The following is a 23,073-nucleotide window of genomic DNA, read 5'->3' as shown; positions in this document are numbered from 1 at the left end:
TCAGAGTAAAAGTCTTGAGTATTGCTTTGTTTTAGTATCCAAACTCTAGTGAAGATCAGTAAAACAGCAGGCAGCCGTCTGAAACCCCATGCTCCTCGACTCATCCCGGCTCTGCTGGAGGCCCTGAGCGTGCTGGAACCACAGGTGCTCAACTACCTCAGTCTGAGAGCCACAGAGCAGGAGAAGGTGAGCCGCTCTGTGATCATCTGGTATGGAAGACTAGACGTCAAGTCACTTTTGTTTATATAGCGCTTTATACAACTGAGATCGCTTCAAAGCAGATTCCCAGTATTAAACAGGAAAGTAACAGAATCATTGATGCAAACTTGATCAAATATGAGGCAAGTCCAAATTTTGTTATAAAGCAGCTCTAACAAGACAATAGTGTCTGTTGTTCCTGCTCTTACTAATTGGAACATACCATTTACAAAAAAAACAAAATATTGCCTCATTTCATTCCAAAGATGTGATTATTGCACATAAACATTTCCATAAATTGCTAAAATGAATCATTTCCCATCAGGTTTGTGCTTCCGTGTAGGCCACTCTGCTAAAATAGGACATATAAACAGCGAACCCCAAATAAATATTGTGAAATAACCAATACACAAGAACAGTATGAACACAGTAAAATACAGTGATGGAGGACTGCAGTCTCTCCATCACACACTTAAACACAAAATTAAAGAATCAATTATTTATATTCTCTTATTTAGTCAATGTATAATTTATATTATAAATTTTTTTTTTTATATATATATATATATTTTTTTTGTAAATAGATATACCTTAAACTCTACATTTAATTCATGTTTAAAGATGTGGTTAAATGTAACAAATTTGTAAAAAATAATAGTAATAAATCATGATCCAAAATGGTCCAAACTGACAAATAAATAGACATATTTAAAAGTTTATTTAATTTGTTTAAAATGTTAGTTAAATGTAATAATAAAATAATACTTTTTATTTTATTTTTATTTATTTATTTTTTATTTACAAAGTGAGTTTGCGTTTATCCAAACAATGGCCAATATAGAGCGTTTGAAAAGTGCCATTATTTTTTGCTATTCCTTTTGTTGACATTAGTTATATAGATGTTACACACCTCACGTTCTGAATGTACTGAACTCATTTTCACATTTCCTTCTATGGCAGAGTGCAATGGATGCTGCAAGGTTAAGTGCAGCCAAGTCCTCTCCTATGATGGAAACCATTAATATGGTAAGACACATCAAGTCTATCCTTATGACGCGTTAGCTACATTCCAAATGGGTAATTACAAGAGCATTTAATTACAAAAACGCATCTATTTGCATGTAGCCACATTTACAAGTGTATTTTTAGACTGCAGTGTTTATGTGAGCTGTGTTTGTGTTTTTAGTGTCTACAGCACTTGGATGTATCTGTCTTAGGCGAGCTTGTTCCAAAACTTTGTGATCTACTAAAGAGTGGAATCGGACTTGGAACAAAGGTACACATCCTGCTCGATTTTTGTCAGTAATGCACTTTTGCTCCCACATGTACACACAGGCTGACAGTTGTATGTTGTTGTAGGGAGGATGTGCCAGTGTGATTGTGTCATTGACAGTGCAGTGCCCTCAAGATCTCACACCATATTCAGGTAACATGTACTGACGGATCAGAGGGGTTATACTGTTTTGTACATTTATAAGTCTTATATGTGTGTTATACATGTTTTTCTTGGTCTTGTCTCACAGGTAAACTCATGAGTGCACTCCTAAATGGGATCAATGACCGTAGTAGCGTCATTCAGAAGTCGTTTGCCTTTGCCATTGGACATCTGGTCAGGGTATGAAAACACACCTTGAATACGTATGTCAATTGAACCTAAAGCAACTACAGAGCTACAAAACAATACTCTTTGTTTTCCCCATCAGACAGCCAAAGACAGCAGCGTTGAGAAGCTTCTGCAGAAACTGAATACCTGGTACCTGGCAAAAGAGGGTAGGAGGACATAGACTTTAAAGCAATAGTTCACCCAAATATGAATGCCCTCATGTCCTTCTAAACCCAAATGACTTGACTTTCTTTGGTCGAACACAAAAGAAAAAAGTTGGCGTTGTGCTATGTAAAAGAGCAGCTTGAGCATTACTTCAAAACATCTCTTTTTGTGTTCCATGGAAAACGGACAGTCATAAGGTTTTGGAATCACATGACGATGAGTTAATAATGACCACATTTTCATTTATGGGTGAACCGTTCATTTAATGAAGAGGATTTCTCTTGAATAATAAGAATTGTGTGAAAACCCTTGTGCTATCTAGATTTGTGAAGTGTTTTCTGTAATCCTCAGAGGCACTGTACAGGTCCTCATGTTGTCTGGTGGTTCATGCCATCAGTCACTACAGTCCTGATGTGTTGAAGGCTCATGCTGGAGTGGCTCTGCCGCTGGCATTTCTGGCCATGCATCAGGAGCCCGAGGAAGAGAAGGGAGAGAGCGCCGAGGCCAACCTGTGGTCTGAGGTCTGGCAGGAACACGTACCTGGTAGGTTAAGATGCACAACCCTTGGAGGAGAAAAGATAGTTTTGGAGATTAATTCATAATATTTTGAATGACCTGAAATCAAATCTAAAAAAAAAGAAGCAGTCATTTAACCCTTTGCTTTTTTTCCATTGGGTGTGTAAAGATTTTATTTTAAAGGGGTCCTATTATGCTTTTTCACTTTTTCAACTTTAGTTAGTCTGTAATGTTGCTGTTTGAGCATAAAAAAGATCTGCAAAGTTACAAAGCTCAAAGTCCAATTCAAAAGGAGATATTTTATTTAACAGAAATCACTTTTCAAAAACTACAACGAATGACTTGTTTGGACTACAACGCATATTTTCCGGGATTTGTGATATCACAAATATCGACGAATGGGACGAGACCTGGTTGAGCTGCACTAGAGAAGGCAACGAGTGTTATCACTATGTCGGAGACACGCTAGCTTTCCCAAGGCAGACGAACTTAGAGTGGTTACAATCATCCGGGTTTAAATCGCGCTCAAATTGATTTGATTTTGACACAATATTTACACTGAAGTTCGCAGGCGGCTATGGTAAGGGGCATGACATTTCCCGACCAGACAGTTTGAACAGTTATATGTAAATAATCAAACCGTGCCAAGGTCTATTACAGCATTTGTTACTGAAATTTATTAAAACATATATTAATGCTCTCATACAAATAATGAGACGTGGATGGATCAGTGGGTAAATAAAAAAGCACATAGAAATCCTAGATCAAAAGTTTAAAAAATGTTTAATTTTTGATATATTACCTAGCCCTATTGCTATGTTAGACATAAACATTTTAGCATCAGATTACATATATAGATTCTTTTCATATCTAATCAAAATTGACTTTTGATTTTATGAATATTTTAGTTATAATGTTGATCAAAACCGAAAGAAGTCTCTTATGCTCACCAAAGCTGCATTTATTTGATCAAAAATGAAACATTATTAGTTTAAAATAACTATTTTCTATTTTAATGTATTTTAAAATGTAATTGATTTCTGTGATGCAAAGCTAAATTTTTAGTAGCCATAACACCATTTTTCCTTCAGAAATCATTCTAATATGCTGATTTGCTGCTCAAGAAACATTTCTTCTTATTATCGTGCTGCTTAATATTTTTGTGATGCACAATATTTTTCATGATTCTTTGGAATAGAAAATTCAAAAGAACTGCATTTATATGAAATAAATCTTGTCGCAATATAAATGTCTTGTACTGTCAATTCTAATCAGTTTAAAGGGGTCATGAACTGAGAAATCAAAATTCCCTTGATCTTTTGACATATAAGAGGTCATTTTGCTATAAAAACAAACTGTAAGTTTCAGATCTCAAAACTTTCTGGTTAGTCTAAAAACAGCTTATATTGAAGCCAATCTGCCAAAACGACAGGTTGTGGAATGTGCCACTTTGACATAATATTGTGGCTAAACCCCGCCACCACAGAAGAAGATCAGGGCCTGCTTCTACAGCACTGCCTGTTTAGCCCCCCCAACGAGAGAGGGAAACGCAGGTCTACGCAGAAACCAAACGATAAAGATGCTCCTAAGACAAGACACTGTGAAGTGCCAAATTGTGGAAAAACACAGTGTTTGCATTGTCTTCCTTCTGATCCCAACATTAGGAAAGAGTGGATGAACTTTATTTTTAATGAAGATCCAGATCGCGTCAATAAGAACTTGGTCATTTGTTCACTTCATTTTACCGCGGGTTCATTTACAAACAAGGCACAGCTCGACGCAGGATTTTCAGAGCGATTAAAACTAAAAGACGATGCTGTGGCGACTATATTGGATCCGACAGTAATGTCGCACCACACAGGTGTGAGGAACTGTTTTTATTATGTGGTCACTATTGCTTTGTCTGTTATTACAGATCGTTTGATATGAACTGAGTATTTATATGTTTTTAACCACAGCAGCGTCCCTCTATGAAGGATGTAGGCTGACAAACATACACAACTGTTAGCCAATCATAGCAGTGGGCGTTTACTTCCGAGTCTACAATCCGCCACGGCTATTCAAACAGAGCATTCTGATGAGGGGGGTCAAAACAGGACAGAAAATAGATGTTTTTCTATGTTAAAATCTTGAAAACATTATAAGTGGACCTCAGAGAACAGTACAAAATAATTAAAAAAAGGCAGTTCATGACCCCTTTAACGTATCCTTGTAGAATAAAAGTATTAATTTCTTAAAGAATAAATAAATAAAAATCATACTGACCCCAAACAGTAGTGTACTACTTATTATAGTGTGTTAGGGTTAGCGTGAGAGAATGAATTAACTCTAAATTATAAATGAACACTGTTCTCCCAATTTAGCATTTTGTTTTGTATTCTGTGTTTTTAGGCAGCTTTGGTGGAATCAGGTTGTACATGACTGAGCTCATAGCCATTACTCAGAGGGCTCTGCAGTCTCAGTCCTGGAAGATGAAGGCTCAGGGTGCCGCTGCCATGGCAACTATTGCTAAGCAACAAACGGGCTCACTGGTGGCACCTCACCTGGGCATGGTGTTGAGTGCACTGCTACAGGGGCTTGCAGGACGCACCTGGGCAGGGAAGGTAATATACTCTCTCTTTCTCAAACATGTGCTCTGTGCTGAGGGACAGACTTTATGCACCTGGGCTAGGATTAATAATACTCTGTTTGCTCTGGAAGCAGACAAACATGATCTCATGGTCTCAGTGGATCTCAGTGGTTGAAACTGATTTCTTTCTTCATTGTGTTTGTGGCTGCTGAAGTGTAATGGCTTGTATGTTCACAGGAAGAGCTGTTGAAAGCTGTTGGATCTGTAGTGTCTAAATGCAGGTTAGACTCTACTGTCTGTTTCTTTCACACACTTGTGATGTTTAGCAAAAAAAAAAAAAAAACCTTAAGGGAATAATTCACTCAAAAATGAGTGAATTTGCTGACAGTGTTCTCACCCTCAGGCCATCTAAGATGTAGATGAGTTTGTTTCTTCATCAGAACAGATTTGGAGAAATGTAGCATTGCATCACTTGCTCACCAATGGATGCTCTGCAGTGAATGGGTGCCGTCAGAATGAGAGTCCAAACAGCTGATAAATGCACAGTAATCCACAATATTTTTATCAGCTGTTTTGGACTCTCATTCCGACGGCACCCATTCACTGCAGAAGATCCATTGCAGAGCAAGTAATTTAATGGAAATTTCTCCAAATTTGTTCAGATGAAGAAACAAACTCATTTCAGATGACCTGAAAAAGGTTAGTTCACCCAAAAATGAAAATTGCCCCATGATTTACTTACCCTCAAGCCATCCTAGATGCATATGACTTTCTTCTTTCAGACGAATACAATCTGAGTTATTTAAAAAATCATCCTGGCTCTTCCAAGCTTTATAATGGGAGTGGATAGTAGCCCAAAATTTAAAGTCCAAAAAATTGAACCAATCCATTATAAAAGAAGTCCACACGGCTCCGGGGGGTTAATACAGGCCTTCTGAAGCGACGCGATGCATTTGTGTAAAAAAAAATATCCATATTTACAACTTTATAAACCTTAATCTCTAACTTCCGCTAACTGTTGTACGCACGTTCACGAGAGAGTGGCGTCCAGTGGATGACGTAGCACGTAGCTTAAACTCTGGTGAGAATATGCTAGTCTCGCCAGAAACAAGTTTTGTTTACAGCAAAGGAAAACCAGTGTCCTCTTGGCTTATATTGAAATCCTCCGACATTTTTCTTTACAAATCCTCGTTTTGTACTACTAATTTGTGACCGGTGTTTTGTTTTGCTCTCTCCTCTGCACTTCCACATTCGTCACTTCCGCCTTCGTCACCGCGTTTGCCTACATGCTACGTCATCCGCTGGACGCCACTCTCTCGTGAACACGCGTACAACAATTAGCGTAAGCTAGAGATTAAGGTTTATAAAGTTGAAAATATGGATATTTTTCTTACACAAACGCATCGCGTCACTTCAGAAGGCCTTTATTAACCCCCCGGAGCCGTGTGGACTTCTTTTATAATGGATTGGTTCAATTTTTTGGACTTCAAATTTTGGGCTACCATCCACTCCCATTATAAAGCTTGGAAGAGCCAGCATGATTTTTAATATAACTCGGATTGTATTAATCTGAAAGAAGAATGTCATATACACCTAGGATGGCTTGAAGGTGAGTAAATTGTGGGGTAATTTTCATTTTTGGGTGAACTATCCCTTGAAGGTGAGTAAAGTTTCAGACAATTTTCATTTTTTGGTGAACTACTCCTTTAAATATATGGCAATTTTTTAAATGTAGTACTTGCCTTAAGAGGTTTACATAACTTTGATTCTTAATATTATGTTTAGCCTTTTTATGGTGGGTTGTGCAGAGCATGCTGGAAAACCAGAACTCACAGGAAAACAGAAAACGATAAGCCTCTTGCTGATTCTGGGTTAATAAAACTCATGTACATTCAGTAACTTTTCATATACGTGTGGTTCTGTCTGTAGTGTGGAGCTACAGAAGCCTGCAGCAGGTCAGCCGACGGTGAGCGAGGTACTGGATCTGGTGCTGAAGGAATGTAAGAAGGAGAGTCTGGTTTATAGAATGGCGGCTTTACGCAGTGCAGCAGACATCTTGGAATCAACGCAGGAGGATCGTTTTCAGGAAATCACCGACATTGTGCTTCCTCTCATTAAAAAGGTGCAGCAAACCCTACATGCTCACAGTAAATCTTTCCTTTTTTTTATTTTTTTTTAAGCTTTGGCATTTCATCCCAATTGAGTTACAGTCTTACAATATTCCTGAAAGTGTTTTAATGATTCAGTATTTATTATTATTATTATTTTTTTAAATTTAGAATCAGCCAGCAAGTGCCAGCTCCCCAAAACATGATAATGATGACGACGATGAAGCTAAAGCTCGTGAATTACAGACAGAAGTTCTGCTGTGTGCATTTGAGACACTTGGAAAGACCTGGCCTAAAACAATTCAGACACAGAGTAAGTCTCAGTTACAAGTCTCAGACACACACACACACACAGACACAGACACAGATGTATAATGAGTGTGTTTTGTGTTGTAGATCAGTTCCAGAATGAGGTTTGTAGCCTAATGTGCGATAGACTGAAGTTGAGCACGTGGAGAGTGCAACTGGGAGTCCTGCGTGCATTGAAGGTCTTCTATCAGGGGTATAGTATGCTAAAAATCTTGAAGGTTCTGTAACAAATGCCTTGTCTGTGTGAAATATATAGTGTTCTAAATGGAAACCGTGTTTTTAAACCATATTTGAATTTCTTTGTGGAAACAACAGTGCTTACAAGTCCAAAAAAAAAAAGAGTGAAGTGGTAAAATTGTTGGTGAAATGCATTAAAAAGATTTTGAATGCCATAATGACTGTATGGTGTTTTGTGTGTGTACGTTTTAGATTGTTGCTGCTGGATAAGGATCATCAGAACGCTGCTGTTCTGACTGAGCTGTTGTCTGAAACCTGCACTGCTCTGGCAACACCATTAGGTGGAGTTTCTCATGAATTTCTAAACATTAAAGGCATTTGTCTCCCAAAACGGAAAATGTACTCACCCTCAAGTTGTTCTAAACCAGTATGACTAACTTTCTTCTGTGGAACACACAAAAAAACATTTCTTGCAGTATCCTTTATTTTCCACTGAAAAATGGAATGAAAATTCATTTTGGGGTGACCTTTTTAATGATCACCTTTCATTCAGACTTCGTTTATGAGTATCATTCTTTTTCTCCTACAGAAAACAAAAGCTATTCTTCAGTAAGAACAGACGCCTTGGCGGTAGTCGAACTTCTGTTGAAGAGGATTGAAGGTAGCATTGATTTGCTGACTTTCATAAAAATAGCTGATTACAGAACTGTTTCAAATGTTCCATGTACAAATATAAATGATTTTGTAGTGATTGACATGCCAACTCATTAGTTCCTTTTAAAAGTTAAAAATTATTTATCTGAAATGTCGAGGACACTTTTTACAGTGCATACCTGCAAACAAATACCAGTAGAATGGTGGAATTTTTCATCTTGGAATTTGAAATTATTAAGGAAAATTCTGATATTGGAATAGAACTACATAATGTTCAGGTAGCAACATTTCAAACAACAGCAGTGTTCATAGTAACATCTTAAACTGTAAAATGCCAAAAAGAACTATGATTTAAACAACTTTGCAGTTCGAATAATATGTTGTGACAAAAAAAGTTTTATAAAATGTAATAAAAACCAGAAGATGACGAGTTTGCAGGTATGAAAGTTGGATGGAAAGCTTCTCACTATAAAGACTGATGCTGTTTTATGTTTGTAGAGAGCGATCAGTGGGAGTGTCTCTCTGAGAGGAGTCGGCAGCAGCTTCAGCGTTCTTTAGCTACAATGGAAACAGACAGCCGTCCAGACCTGAAGGACAAAGCCCAGACCATGAGAAGAAAAATACAAGCCCTGCCATGAATAACCTGCCCAAACACACGCACATACTGTCCTGAGGGTTGATTTGAGAATCTCCACCGTATGTTTCAGTAATAATCCTCACAGCCATGTCACATACACACATATTATGCCATTATCTCTGCACTCAAAACAACTCCGTGTAGGCCATAGACCTTTTTTTCCATGTGTAAATGCTTTTACCTGATGCTATAACTAATGTGCAAAGACTACATTTGGCTACAAGGAGCCTCATCATGTTTTGCTTAGACATTTTCACCAACCATTTTAACCTTGTTAAAGTCTCAGTATGTGCAAGTGTGACTCCTTTCATCTTGGTTTGGTTTTTTTGCTCAAGATACTGGAAATCATGGAGATTGTGAAGCAGAAGGCTTTCTGGAGTGACACACATGAAACTACTTGTTTGGCAAGAGAATGATCAGGGCCAGAACAGCCCTTGTACATATACACTGAATTACATTCAAGGGGTTTGAGTGACTACTGCAGTTTTCTATGTTAAAAAAATTAATGAGTGAAGATACTGATTGAGAACTGTCCATATAAAGTCAACCTTTTGCTTTCATTCATTCAGTGCTGTTAGAAAAGGAGGCATCACAAAGTCAAGCAAAAGGGACAGGGATCTGTCCATACTTTGAATAAAGTGGAATGTTTTTAAATGAGGATTGGTGTAATGGTATTAAACATGAATTAAAGGGAAGTTTGTAACAAATTGAATTGAAACCTCAAATCTGCATTTGTCCATGTTTGCATGTGTGCCATGTGTAAATGCTTTTACCTGATGCTATAACTAATGTGCAAAGACTACATTTGGCTACAAGGAGCCTCATCATGTTTTGCTTAGACATTTTCACCAACCATTTTAACCTTGTTAAAGTCTCAGTATGTGCAAGTGTGACTCCTTTCATCTTGGTTTGGTTTTTTTGCTCAAGATACTGGAAATCATGGAGATTGTGAAGCAGAAGGCTTTCTGGAGTGACACACATGAAACTACTTGTTTGGCAAGAGAATGATCAGGGCCAGAACAGCCCTTGTACATATACACTGAATTACATTCAAGGGGTTTGAGTGACTACTGCAGTTTTCTATGTTAAAAAAATTAATGAGTGAAGATACTGATTGAGAACTGTCCATATAAAGTCAACCTTTTGCTTTCATTCATTCAGTGCTGTTAGAAAAGGAGGCATCACAAAGTCAAGCAAAAGGGACAGGGATCTGTCCATACTTTGAATAAAGTGGAATGTTTTTAAATGAGGATTGGTGTAATGGTATTAAACATGAATTAAAGGGAAGTTTGTAACATAAATGGAATTGAAACCTCAAATCTGCATTTGTCCATGTTTGCATGTGTGAAAATATATTTTCTGTAATGAAATCTTTGTAAAGAGGCATGTTATACTGGGTCTCATCTCACCCTTTGTGCCCTTAAATTAAGAATAAAGTTGTGCACATGTTTCGGAGCGGCTTTGTTAATCAAATTGAAGTGAACATTCACCCAATCTATTTTCTTTATGAAAATCATTTACCTTACTGTGAATGATTAATCCGTCATTAATCTTTTTTTTGTGTTTAATTAAAATGGAACCAAACAACACTTTTCCCTGGTGATGTACATTAGACTTATTCAATCATTTAATTTAATAGTAATTTAAAACTTAAACCCGATAGATTGGATGGATTTACAAAGTTCTCATATTGACGAATGTCCATGATTCAGAACTACTGGATAAATCTCTAGAGAGCTTTACAGTTAATATCCGGCAAAAAGTACATTTTATCCAATATTAAATCAGCATTTTTCAACTCTGTTGTCATCTTGACAATTTGACAACTACCTTTTTTGACATTTTATTTATACAAAACTAGCTCGCAAAGTTTGAGACAAAAAGTCATCCTACAAACAAATATACTGAAATATAGCATACAGAGAGAGAAAACAGATGAACAGGATTAAAAAGTAGCATAGCAACTGCACTCCATAATGTGGAGAAAATGTGTGTGAATACAACAGCGTTTGGCAATGGAAAGGTGATTTACAGAGAAATTTTTTACATGCATTAGATGCACAAATCTGGTGTGTCCAGAAAGCTTTTAGTACTAACATTTTTAAATATACCATTTCATTTTCTCAAATGAAAGTAATAAAAGCTTAATACATCTGGCTTGAAAAATTTGTGCAGACAGCAAGCATTTAGCTGGCCAGTATCTGTCGCTGGCGTTTGTCCCTAGCTTTCTCCTTGGTGCGCTGGGCCAAAGCTTTTCCCTCATGTGTTTGTGCCGTGCGAGTGACCATGGAGATTCCATCCACAAATTTGGTCTTGAAGAGCACATTTGCATTGGTGAACATTCCATCTTTCAGAGACACCACCACAAACTGCAAAGAATAAAAATAATAAACTTCAGTTTCTGTTGGGGTCAAACACAGTCATGCTAAAGCTGTTCTGTTACTGATGCACTGAAAAATTCATGTGTTGCTCATTTTTATATTTTGTGAGTATGTGCATTACCTGTGAGTGCGTAAAGTGTGTCCTCAGCATCTGTCCGATGTTTTGCGTGTGTGAGAGATCAAGAGCAGCATCCACTTCATCCAGGATGTAAATGGGAGCGGGTTTGAACAGCAACATGGCTAAAATCAGAGAGAGTGCCACCAGAGACCTGAAACACGCATAAACGCATCAGATGATCAATGGGCAGCACATGTACTGGGAAATATGCAGTAACCGGCTCAGTCCATGATCTTATGCTCTAATGGATCTATGGCAAAGAAAATGTTTACCTGGAGAGCCGTAACCAAAATTGTTATTGAGTTTAGGAACAAGCGATATGCCACTTTTAGCAAGAGTTGGCAAAAGCTGACCTTTGACCCCCGCTGAGCTCTGTCAGGTTCTCTTTCCACGTTTTCCCAAGAGCCACTTTAAACTCCAACCCGTCCAGGACACCGCAGCCCTCAGGTGGAGCCAAACGGGCATTTGCCCCAGGCAACAAGGTGGAGAATATGGAGCCAAAATCCTTATTCACCTGCAATCACACACGTTGTAATGAATTAGATGCATCATGTCTGTTTGATCTTTTCTTACTAGTTGTAATATGGGTTATGGGTGGGTATTTTACCTTCTGCCACGCCACATTGAGAGCCTCATTCTTTTTCTGGTCCAACTCTTCAATTGTTTCCAGGATTTTTGCTTTATCATTTTCAACTATTCTCTTTTTCTTCTTCAGATCATTGTACTGAAAGAAGGTTAAAATATAAATAAAATATAAATAAAAAAGTAAAAATATAATTTCTTGATTCTTTCTTTTAATTCTGGAGTGAAATATGACCCAGACATGATCTCAAGTTCTTCTAGATTAACCTCTGCTCTTTTGCTCTCGTGTTGGATGCATTTTTGGATTTACATCTTTTATGGCACTGTCACTTAAGAGGTCAAAGGTCATACCCTCTCCTCGGCCTCACTGAGCATGTTCATGGCCCTGCGGTTGACGTTTCTCTCCAGCTTGTCTTTCGTCTCCTCGAGTCTCTTCAGCCTCTGTCCAGCCTCTTTGGGATTGTTGGTTTTAAAGTCGTAGGCAGTGTTAGGCTGGCCAAAGAGATGCTTCTCCGAGGAGATCCACTCATTTTCAGCTAACATGCGGGCCACCTGAAGACACGAAAAACATTAGATCCACTCTAATCTACAACAGGCTAGTCTCTAATGGTGTCATTAACTTCCTCTGACCTTGGCTGTGGCATCAGCGCTGTCTTTCTTGTGTTTGCTGATGTTGTGTTCCAGCTCTTTGATTTTGAGCTGAGCGTCATTGTTTTGCTCTCGGAGACGGTTTGCTTCTCCGGTCTTTCCTTTAATCTCTCTCTCCTGTCCCAGAATCACTTCCTTCTGCTGGGACAGCTGCTCCTGCGCAACACGCACTGCCTCCTAAACACACACAGTGTGACTGTTAACATTTACGACACATACATTTAAAGCATCACATTTAAAGGGACAGTCCACCCAAAAATGCCACGTTATAAAAGAAGATATTTTAAAGAATGGTGTGTACCCAAACAGTTCAGGTTCCGACTGACTTTTTGTTAATGGGAACAAACGGTTTTATTTTTCTTCAAAATATCTTCTTTTGTGTTCCACGAAAGTCATAAAGGTTTGGAATGACAGGAAAGTGAATAAATGATAACAGAATGATCATTTTTAAGGAACCGTCCGCCCTAATATATCTAGGCAATTCTTAAAGAGGTTGTTTCTGTACCTTATTGGCCAAAACCTCAGTGGTCATGGTGTCGATCTGCTCCTGTATGGCTTTGAGAGCTTCATCTACAGCCTGAATCTGCTGCTCATATCCAGCCTGTTCTCTCTTCAGCTCCTCCAACTCCAGAGCTACTGCTTCTGCCTCCTAGAGATAGAAACAGAGAGGTGGTTTCAAACAAGCGTCCAGTGTAGACAGGGTGTAACTTTGTTCAGTCTGGAGCCTGATAGGTTTCATAGTAAACTGAAAGTACCTGCTGCTTCTCTTTCAGTCTCTTGTTGTAGGCGTCTGCTTTGCTTTTGGCCTGGTTGAGTTTCTGCTGGGCTGCTTTCAGTTCTTTCTCTCTCTCGGCCTCTGCGTTTTTCATCTTGTTCTCCAGAACTTTGTATTTCTCTTCAGCCTTCTTCTGAACCTCCTTTGTCTTCAGTAGCGTTTCCTCACACTCTTCTAAAGAAACAGAACACCATGACATTTAAAGAGCTGTAAAACCAACAATCGCCCGTACTGTGGAGTTGTGTTTATTGAGCCTTTTATACAGAGCACCGGTTTCAGAAAGAGAACTAACGCCATTTCGGCAAAGAGGGGTATTTGTGTGTACCGATGGTCTTGCGCAGGTTTTCCAGCTCCTCTTGTTGCTTGTGGAAGGAGCTCTGCTGGAGTTTGGTCTCCAGGATCCGAGCCTCCTCAGTCTTGAGGTCCAACTGCTGCTTAAGCTGACGATATCTGAAAGAGAGCAACATTTCAGCCTTCTGCTTTGTACTTTTATTCTGATTGGTCAGTGAGGATTTTGAGAGGTTATATATTGGACACAGAGACTCACTTCTCAACTGTTCCCTTGAGGCTGCTGAGCTCAGACTCCACCGCGGTGAGTTCTGCCTCTTTAGTCCTCAGACTGTCCTGAAGGTCCTTCACTTCAGCCAGTTTAGTCAGGACGGAGGCCGTCTGAGCACGTGCACCTACACACACACACAGGTAACCGTTATTAGAGAACATAATGTTCTACTATGCCATGTAAACATATTCAGACCACAAAATCATCCGTAAATAGTGAATAAATTGTAAAGAGTGGTGCACCAATATGGGTTTTTCAGTGGCTAATGCCGATAGTGAGAACTAGAGATCAGGGGTCAGTATAATGGTAATATGCACATAGTACAGCAAAGACGTCTTTGAGCGTTTCTGTAGCTTAAACACCAAATGCGTCGATTCTCAGGGTATGCATAAATTGTAATATTAGCAAATAGTGTAAGAGCATTTGCATGTTATATAACATTAAAATCTGCACAAATTGCTGGAATCTGAGCTCTAAAACAAATCTTTGACTGCTCTGCAAAATACAGATTAAATACCGGTACTTAAATTCTGGATATGCTGTTTGCATGTTCAGGCTATAATTCTCATGGGAGTATCTCATAAAATCCATTAAATACAGGCTATAATCAGTGTTGCTAATGTCAGCTAAAACTATTAAAACTGAAACAAGCTTAAGTATTAAAATGACTAAAATAAAAACGATAGTTAAATAGAATAAAAAAATACTAAAAGTGACAAAAGCACAAAATTTGAAAAACATACTAAATGAAAATAAAATGAAAATACAAAAATAAAAGCTAATTCAAAAACACTAACAGTATACCAATAATACTAAAATAAAAGCTGAAAAAAAAAAAACTTCAGAGAATTTAGGAGAAAGGATATTACATATATATTCTATAGGTATTTTCAGACAATTAGCACATTTTTTCTTCTCACAATTTGTCCAACATTCTCATTAAAACATTTGTTAAATAGCAGTCAGAATTTAAAAAGAACTGAAAAAAAAAAACAAGAGGAAAAAAGTCAGATTGATGCAATTTGGAATTTTGGTGAAATTACATTCCTGAACAAATATTCAGAGTTGTAATTTAGTAAATAGAGAATTGACAGCAGGTTTGATTACTTTTGTGATGCTCTGCATCTTGCGCAGTTATAGACACACATATACAAACCTCCAGTCAAGGTTCCCTGAGGATCAAACACGTCTCCTCCAAGCGTAACAGTTTTGGTGCTCACACCTTTGTCAAAGGCAACTTTTTTAGCATTGTCCAAAGTGTCACAGACCAGCGTAGTTCCAAAAACATACTCCATGGCCTTCCTTAGCTCAGATTCATAACCTACCAAAGACAGAGCTGTGTGCACGTTATCTGGCCCGACCTGCAACAAAAAACAAATGGGTTTCCTTTCATTCAACAAAATCCCACTGAGAATATTTCAAACAAATCATAATCAAATCAACAACAACAACAGCTCATTAGCAGTTCTCACCAAGTTTTTGGCAGTGCGCACTACATTGTTATTGAGGGTACGTGCTGAGATTTTGTTCAGAGGAATGATAGTGTATCTGCGTTTAAGTTCACCCTTTTCCAGAAGCTTTTTTCCAGTAACCTGCAAATAGACCAGTTTAAAAACAAAACAGAATTTTGCCAGATCATGACAAACTAGTGTCTTTGAAAAAAGTCTCTTATGCTGACTAAGGTTAGATTTATTTGATCAAAAATATAATAAAACCAGTAATTTAGTGAAATATTACACTTTAAAATAACCATTTTCTAATCTATTGTCTATTTAAAATGTATTTCTTTCCAGTGATGGCAAAGCTGGATTTTCAGCAGCCATTATAAAAGTTGAAAACAGCTGTGCTGCTGCTTAATATTTTTGTGGAAACGGTGATACATTTTTCCAGGATTCTTTAATTAACAGAAAGTTCAAAATAACAACTTTATATGAAATAGAAATGCTTTGTAACAATAAAAATGTCTTATGATCAATTGAATGCATCACTGCTTAAAAACATGTAAATAGAACAATTAACAATAAAAAAAAAAAAGCCTCACCTCGTTGTCGACCACTACGTTATAGAGTCGACCACCAGCAACCACCTCCAGAGCTGTAGCGTTTGACACATCAGTCACTGAGAAAAGATTTGCCACCAAACCCTTCACCTTACTGCAGTCCCAGTTCTTCTCTGGGTCCCTACATACACACAGTACCAATGGATTCAATAAATGAATGAATTGTATAAACCACACATAAGCAATGAGTCTAGATGAAAATGGCTCGCATGTTCTCACGTGTATTCGAAGCGCAGGTTGGGAAATTGGCTTATGAGGGACTCGTAGGTTTCTCTGAGCTGACTGACGTCCCGTGAACACTGCCTCTTCTGCTCCAACAGACCCTCCTCTCGTCCATCTGAACACACAAGTCAATCTCCTCTAAAAATGTTTTTAACTAATGTCTTAGACAAAGACTAATATCATTTAGTTCTGTCTTAAGTTTTAAAATTCACATTTTTGGCTAGGCTTCAGTTAACTGCACCTAATAACACTACAATCACATTCAAAATGTATTCAGTACCTTCATAGTTGAGTTCCTTCATTTCAGCCTGTAGCTTTTCTATGCATTTTTTCACAGCCTCAAATGTGTCCTGGTCTTTTTTGTAGCCACTGTCCATCTTCTTGACCTGAGCCTGCTTAGTCTTCAGCTCCTGCTGAGCGTGTTTCAGTTTCATTTGAGCCTAAGGGACAGAACAGAGTCACTTACAATCAATCTTCAAAAAACAATATATAATAAAATATAATACAGTATAATATATCACTGTTCAAAGGTTTGAGGTCAGTAGCTTTCTTTTTTTTAATACCAGTACTTTTAGAAAGGATGCATTGAACTGCTTCAAAGTGACAGTAAAGACATTTATAAAATTACAAGGGACTTCTATGTCAAAGAAATAATCATAAAAAAAGGATCACTGTTTCTACAAAAATATTAAACAGCACAGCTGTTTTAGCACTGATAATAATCAGAAATGTTTCTTGAGCAGCAAATCAGTATATTAGAATGCTTTCTGAAGGATCATGTGACACTGAAGACTGGAGTAATGATGCTGGAAATTCAGCTTTGACATCACATAAATAAATTACATTTTAAAATATATTAAAATAGAAGTTATTAATTGTAACAACTTTTCACAACATTGCAATTTTTACTGTACTACTTTTACTTTAATGCTGTTTTTAAACAAATAAATGAAGCCTTGAAGTGCATTAAAAGACCCTTCCAAAACCTTTCCCACATTTTTGAGCAGTAGTGTATTTCTAACGCATAATAATCATAAAGTTGCTGAGTAGAGTTATGAGACATTACTGATCCAAGTAATATCACAGTACGGACAGTGAACAGAATTTTTCAAGTTTAATTTTTAAAGTACAGTGGGCAAACATTCCCACATCACTGTGATTATTGGATGGACGTTAAAGGTCAAAAAGGTCACCTGTTTGGCCTCCGTCTCAGCTTTACTCATGTCATTCTTGCAGGTCATCATCTGGCCACTAAGTGTGGCTTCAGCTCCATCTTCATTGGCAGAGAGACCGGCTGACACTGCCTTAAAATGCTGCTGAGCCGCCTCCAGTGCTTCTGCATCCTTCTGCCCTTCCTCCTGCATAGCCTTCAGCTGCTCCATAGCCTTGGCTACCTCAACTTCCTTAGCTGACATCATCTTCTTATCCTAGTCCAAAGAAAGTTTAAATCATTTACATTTATGTAAAACAAATTGATTTCTGGCAATATTTTGAGGTATGAAATATAGTTTCCCAATAGGAATGTTTCTCTTTAATTGATGTTATTATTTATATTTCAGTTTATTTCATTTGAGTATTAAATCTATTTGTACCTTTTATTATTTACTCAAAGTTTTGGGGAGCTTTTAAAAATATTCATAGCACATAGATATTTATAAATGAATTTTTAGACAAATAGATGGAACCAAAACTCCTGAATCCTGTTATACCTCCTCCATGTTTTTGATCAGCTCCTTTCTCTTCTTGGTCTCATCTTTCAGATTTTGCTTCTTCATGTCCAGAGCGCTTTGGGCCTTTGTGTCCACTCTCTGTGCTTCAGACAAGGTCTCTTCCAGAGTCTTCAACACCCCCCCAACCTCCTAGAGACAGACCCAGAAATGAGACATGCTAATGGAATACAACAGGAGACAGAAATATTCAATCAATCAACCACACACTTTTCTAACAGGTATCAATTTGCATCATTAAAAATTCAAATATCTTTTCCCGTACAAAGATTTTAATACTTTTGCCAGTCCATTACCCACCATCCCACCGTCTATTACAGACCTTCAGTCTCCACAGGACAAGTACACGATTAAAAAACCTGGCAAGGTAAAAGAAACCCTACCTATTTAAATCAGAGGTCACACCACACCATTTAGCAGACTGCGGTCCAATTTCGGACCTTAAATGTGTTCCAACAGGACCACAAATCATTTCTATTAAATTAGAGACAAAGAAGTAATATAGCCAAAACAACCGCATAGCCGCTCTTTAGTGTAGATGCATGTTGATTTTATCAGACGATGCCGCGATTATAAATGAGAGTGACTCCTGGTTAACGTATTAAAAGGGGTCGTGTTTAGTCACTATTTAGTGTAGTATTTTTTGACAATATTCACTCATCATGACAGTAAAACAGGGCATTCTAAGTCAATATACTGCAGTATTTCCTCTCTCAGTCAGTAGAAAATATGGTTAACACCCGGTCATGCATGAAAAAAAAAATACCTTCATGTACCGTGAAACCGGTATAATTTTGAAAAATACCGTGATATAAATTTTTGGTCATACCACCCAGCACTAATATATATATATATATATATATATAAATAAATATAAAAATCACACACACACACACACACACACACACACACACACACACACACACACATATATAGCACTAATATATATATATATCAGGTAGCCCTCAAAGGCTGAAATTTCCCTATGAATGTTTCCAACGCATACACTATTGCTCTTGCTCTGCTGTTTACCTTGTCCCTCCTGCGCTCCAGCTCCTGTATCTCCGCGCTCAGCTCCTTCACTTTGGCCTCATTCTGCCTCATGTTCTCCTGCAGCTGCGCGACGGAGCTCTGCATCTCCTGCAGGTCTTCAGTAGACTTCAGTTTGGTCTCCTCGGCACACACAAACAGGTACGCCACGTACAGTCGACTCAAGTGCTCGATCTCACGCATGAGCTTCTGGTACTCCAGGTAGGACGCACGTTCCTGAGGAGAAGCAAGGGAGACAGACAGGGTGTGACAAAGATGATAAATATATATTGTATAAGTCATATGCTTTCGGTCCACAGTAAGGAATTGAAGCTGTTAGACAACTTAAATGAAAAACAAAATGTGTTCATAGCAGCAGATAAAGAAAAACAGTGGCGCACAGTAATGTATAGCCTCTTGAATACATTTATTAATAATTAACCACTTCATTTATTACATGATTTTCTCATAACATGAATCTAATATACACATATACAATAAATTATAAATAAGTTATTTATTATTAATTTATTATTATGCAGCCTAAGAATTCTTTTGTGTTTCTCAGTAACATGGGGTTAATACCGCATGAAGATTTTTTTAAACAAAATATTTTATATGTTTGCGCTTAAGTCAAGCCAAGTCACTTTTATTTATATAGTGCTTTTAACAATACAGATTGTGTCAGAGCAACTGTACAGCATTAATTAGGAAAATAGCGTCAATAATGCAAAAATGACAATAGCAAACACTCAATTTTCAGTTAAAGGCAGTTCATCATTGAACTTAAATATCCCTGAATTCTAGTAATAATTTTTTTTTTTTAAACACATACCTCCTTCAGTTTCTCCATAGCAGGGGTGATCTCCTCATCCAGGATCTGTCTCTCACACACACACACACACACACACAAACATCCAAAGATATTCATCGCCATTAGATGAAATTGCTGGTTGTTCCAACTGTTGGGTCATTTAAATAAAAAATTATATTTAAATAAATGTATGTACAGTCTGAATCTCTTTCAGCTTGGCATCTTTCTTCTCAATAGTTTTCTGAGCACTGATCTTCTTGCATTCGTACATCCTGGTACCTGCAGCCTCTTCAATCATAGCCAGAATCTGTGAAAAAAAACAAAACATGCATTAATTATTTTAAACTTTACAGAGGAAAACAAAAACATGAACTTGCATCTAAGACACTGGATGTTTGTGTCACTTCATCTATCAGTGCACTGCAATTCAACTGCAAGCTTTATTACTACAATCAAATGTGATTAGATCACAACCAAGTAGATTCAAATGACAAACATCTCACCTCCGGAGGCTTCATGTTTAAGACCTTGGTGATTCTGCCCTGAAATAAACATACAACAGGAGTGACTGAGAATGTGAACCGTAACTACAACTGGCACAAAAGCTCATCTATCTAAAAATATGAAACCAAAATGAATTTGAGGATAAATTGTCACATTACAGAAGTAAAATAAGTAGCAATCAGCCATTCACGTACATTTTCAAATTGAAAGTCCTGTGGTTAAGAATATGAATATCCAATATAATTTCATAAGAATAAATCTTTTCAGGCCACATAACATGAAAAGTCTTAAAGGGGTCATATGATGCGATTTCAATTTTTCCTTTCTCTTTGGAGTGTTACAAGCTCTTGGTGCATAAAGAAGATCTGTAAAGTTGCAAAGACTAAAGTCTCAAATCCAAAGAGATATTCTTTATAAAATTTAAGAGTCAGCCACACCTACCTAAAACGGCTCGTTCTAACACGCCCCCACATGTCTACCTCACTATGTGGGAAGATTTGCATAACGCCGCCCAAATGTTCACGCAAAGAAAGAAGGCGTAACTTCTATTCTCGCTGTAGTATTGTTGTTGCCGCCACCATGTCGTGAAGTCGCTGTGTTTCGTTGTGAAAGCGAAACTACTTTGTTTGGTCTTCCAAAAGAGGATGATATCTGCTTCGTCATGCCTGGAGCTGATCCGTGCTGGTCGCTGAGGGAATACATCAACTTCGCGCTGTGGATCACCGGATCGGCCGGCCGTTTCTCACTCAAGCCCACCGTGTGTGACGCTAAATAATTTGTTTTTTTTAACCTTAAACCACATAAACACATTTCATTACACCAAATACACAAAATAATGTTCTTTTTATCAACATCATATGACCCCTTTAAAACACTGTATTATGGTGGTTACCTGCATGATCAGAAAGTGAGGGTTGTTGACATTCAAGCCAACTGAACAAAATAGATCCTGGACTCGCAGATTGTTTGCGTTCACGCCGTTGATGAGGTACTTGTTTCGTCCACCTATGACCACCTGCACAACACAAACAATAATGTCACAATAATGAGTGTTATCAGCGAGAGTGTGGAGCAAACACTGATCTCAAGCCAAATACCTGTCGTGTAATAGTAATCTCATCATGCGTCTCAAACCCAAGTGGACTCTGTTTCTTGTTGGAGTTGTCAAAAGTGATGGACACAGTTGCTTTGGTGATCCCAGCCAGGCCATTTTTGTACACCAGATCTTGGAGATTAGTGGCACGAACCTACAAGATTTGACAAGCCAAAACAAGCATTATTACATTTTAGCTGTTAAACTCTTAAACCTACTTCCATAATAATTAAACAATCATGCTCTGTATCCTATTCTGTTTTACTTAAGGTTGTTTTTTGCATTTTGTATGTTGTTGCTGTTGTCATAAAAGTGATTCATACTTTTTTGTTTTGTTTTTTAATTAAGCAAAAACAATTAAATAAACAAATAAATAAATGCATAAACCACAGCTATTACAAACTGCCATCACAAAGCTGCCAGATTTATTTATATGGCTACGTGTAGATGATATTTAATGTATTAAAACTGACCTGTGATAGGTTAGAAATCCCGAGCAGAAAGCAGATGGAATCCAGTATATTCGACTTTCCACTGCCGTTCAGTCCAGTGATGGCGTTAAAAAACGTGTCAAATCCGTTAATCTCCGTCCTTTCGGCGTAGGACTTGAAGCCCTCTAGTACAATAGACTTTATGTACATATCGATCAACCACCGTATGAGGAAAATACAATAAAAACGCTATACACTGCTATATTATATGCGATAACCTCAAAGAACTTCGGCGTTGCTTTCAGTTCAACCATCCAAACTTGAAATTTGGCGCCAAGAGCGCATCCGCTACGCCGTTATGACCGGATATAAATTACGAGTTAAATTACAAACAAAGAAATTCACTCGCATCCTGCATGTATTTAGACAAAATGTTAGTTTATTTTGCAAGAATTCACGGTCATTACAAACAAAGCACTATTATTAGAAGTGAAAAAAATGTATTCTGTTGATTCAGGCTATTTTTTAGCCACCCCCAAAACATTAAAGCGTGTGTGACGTCAGGAGGGGGCTTTGGCTCAAGTGTCATTAGTGCACATTTAACCTGTTACATAACATTAGCATATTTTTATTACACGACTCTATGGAATAATTGACTCTGGGCATTCTATTCTTGTGTAACGATCAGTGTTGGGGGTAACGCGTTACAAGTAACGCGAGTTACGTAATCAGATTACTTTTATTCAAGTAACTAGTAAAGTAACGCATTACTTTTTAATTTACAAGAGAATATTAACAGCTCTCCTGTCCCCATGTTGAGAGAAATCAGATGTTACTGTAGTTCTAAAATAAATAATATACATTAATTCATCTCACTCACAACCCCACAGATTCAGTATTCCTCAAAATAAATACAAATAATGCAACTCAGAATATGACGCAAACCTGCAATAATTAAATGTGAAACAACACAAATATCCTTTATGTATTTAATCCCATTCTATTAACCAATGTCTTTGCTTCTGACCTTCGATGATCCAGTTCAACCGTACTAATAATCACAAATAGTTACTTTTTGATGGAGTAACGCAATATTGTAATGCATTACTTTTAAAAGTAACTTTCCCCAACACTGGTAACGACCATTAAACTATATTTGATATATAGTTGAACTTGTTCTATAATCACGAGGTCT

General features: G+C 37.6%; 2 protein-coding genes across 2 annotated transcripts in view; one reads left to right on the top strand and one right to left on the bottom strand.

The window, feature by feature from the left end:
* Positions 1 to 9,648, top strand: part of ecpas (Ecm29 proteasome adaptor and scaffold) — a 28,110-nt gene extending 18,462 nt beyond the window's left edge. Inside the window, exons 36-50 of the mRNA XM_016504667.1 lie at positions 36 to 186; positions 1,159 to 1,224; positions 1,385 to 1,474; positions 1,558 to 1,624; positions 1,722 to 1,813; positions 1,902 to 1,968; positions 2,318 to 2,509; positions 4,874 to 5,085; positions 5,289 to 5,332; positions 6,981 to 7,173; positions 7,331 to 7,472; positions 7,556 to 7,661; positions 7,898 to 7,986; positions 8,235 to 8,306; positions 8,798 to 9,648. Of these exons, the coding sequence (XP_016360153.1) occupies positions 36 to 186; positions 1,159 to 1,224; positions 1,385 to 1,474; positions 1,558 to 1,624; positions 1,722 to 1,813; positions 1,902 to 1,968; positions 2,318 to 2,509; positions 4,874 to 5,085; positions 5,289 to 5,332; positions 6,981 to 7,173; positions 7,331 to 7,472; positions 7,556 to 7,661; positions 7,898 to 7,986; positions 8,235 to 8,306; positions 8,798 to 8,937 (1,723 nt within the window). The 3' untranslated portion in view covers positions 8,938 to 9,648. The remainder of the gene's footprint in view (positions 1 to 35; positions 187 to 1,158; positions 1,225 to 1,384; positions 1,475 to 1,557; positions 1,625 to 1,721; positions 1,814 to 1,901; positions 1,969 to 2,317; positions 2,510 to 4,873; positions 5,086 to 5,288; positions 5,333 to 6,980; positions 7,174 to 7,330; positions 7,473 to 7,555; positions 7,662 to 7,897; positions 7,987 to 8,234; positions 8,307 to 8,797) is intronic.
* An 886-nt stretch (positions 9,649 to 10,534) lies between these two features.
* LOC107702366 (structural maintenance of chromosomes protein 2-like) lies at positions 10,535 to 22,205 on the bottom strand. Its single transcript, XM_016504666.1, has 24 exons — positions 21,921 to 22,205; positions 21,452 to 21,601; positions 21,247 to 21,369; positions 20,354 to 20,392; positions 20,047 to 20,157; positions 19,872 to 19,916; positions 19,040 to 19,273; positions 17,990 to 18,139; positions 17,474 to 17,707; positions 16,561 to 16,720; positions 16,278 to 16,395; positions 16,041 to 16,179; positions 15,472 to 15,591; positions 15,156 to 15,360; positions 13,988 to 14,123; positions 13,766 to 13,890; positions 13,421 to 13,614; positions 13,171 to 13,314; positions 12,648 to 12,842; positions 12,369 to 12,569; positions 12,043 to 12,159; positions 11,789 to 11,949; positions 11,439 to 11,586; positions 10,535 to 11,305 (listed from the first exon to the last, which is right to left on the bottom strand). Exons 1-24 carry the CDS (start codon positions 22,086 to 22,088, stop codon positions 11,123 to 11,125), a joined length of 3,600 nt encoding a protein of 1,199 aa, XP_016360152.1. The 5' UTR covers positions 22,089 to 22,205; the 3' UTR covers positions 10,535 to 11,122.
* Between the last annotated feature and the right edge of the window lie 868 nt (positions 22,206 to 23,073).

This window comes from Sinocyclocheilus anshuiensis, unplaced genomic scaffold, assembly GCF_001515605.1.
Source record: "Sinocyclocheilus anshuiensis isolate Anshui unplaced genomic scaffold, SAMN03320099.WGS_v1.1 scaffold86, whole genome shotgun sequence".
Lineage (NCBI taxonomy): Eukaryota > Metazoa > Chordata > Actinopteri > Cypriniformes > Cyprinidae > Sinocyclocheilus > Sinocyclocheilus anshuiensis.
The sequence above is the reverse complement of the archived record's forward strand: the minus strand, read 5'-3'. Positions and strand labels throughout refer to the sequence as shown.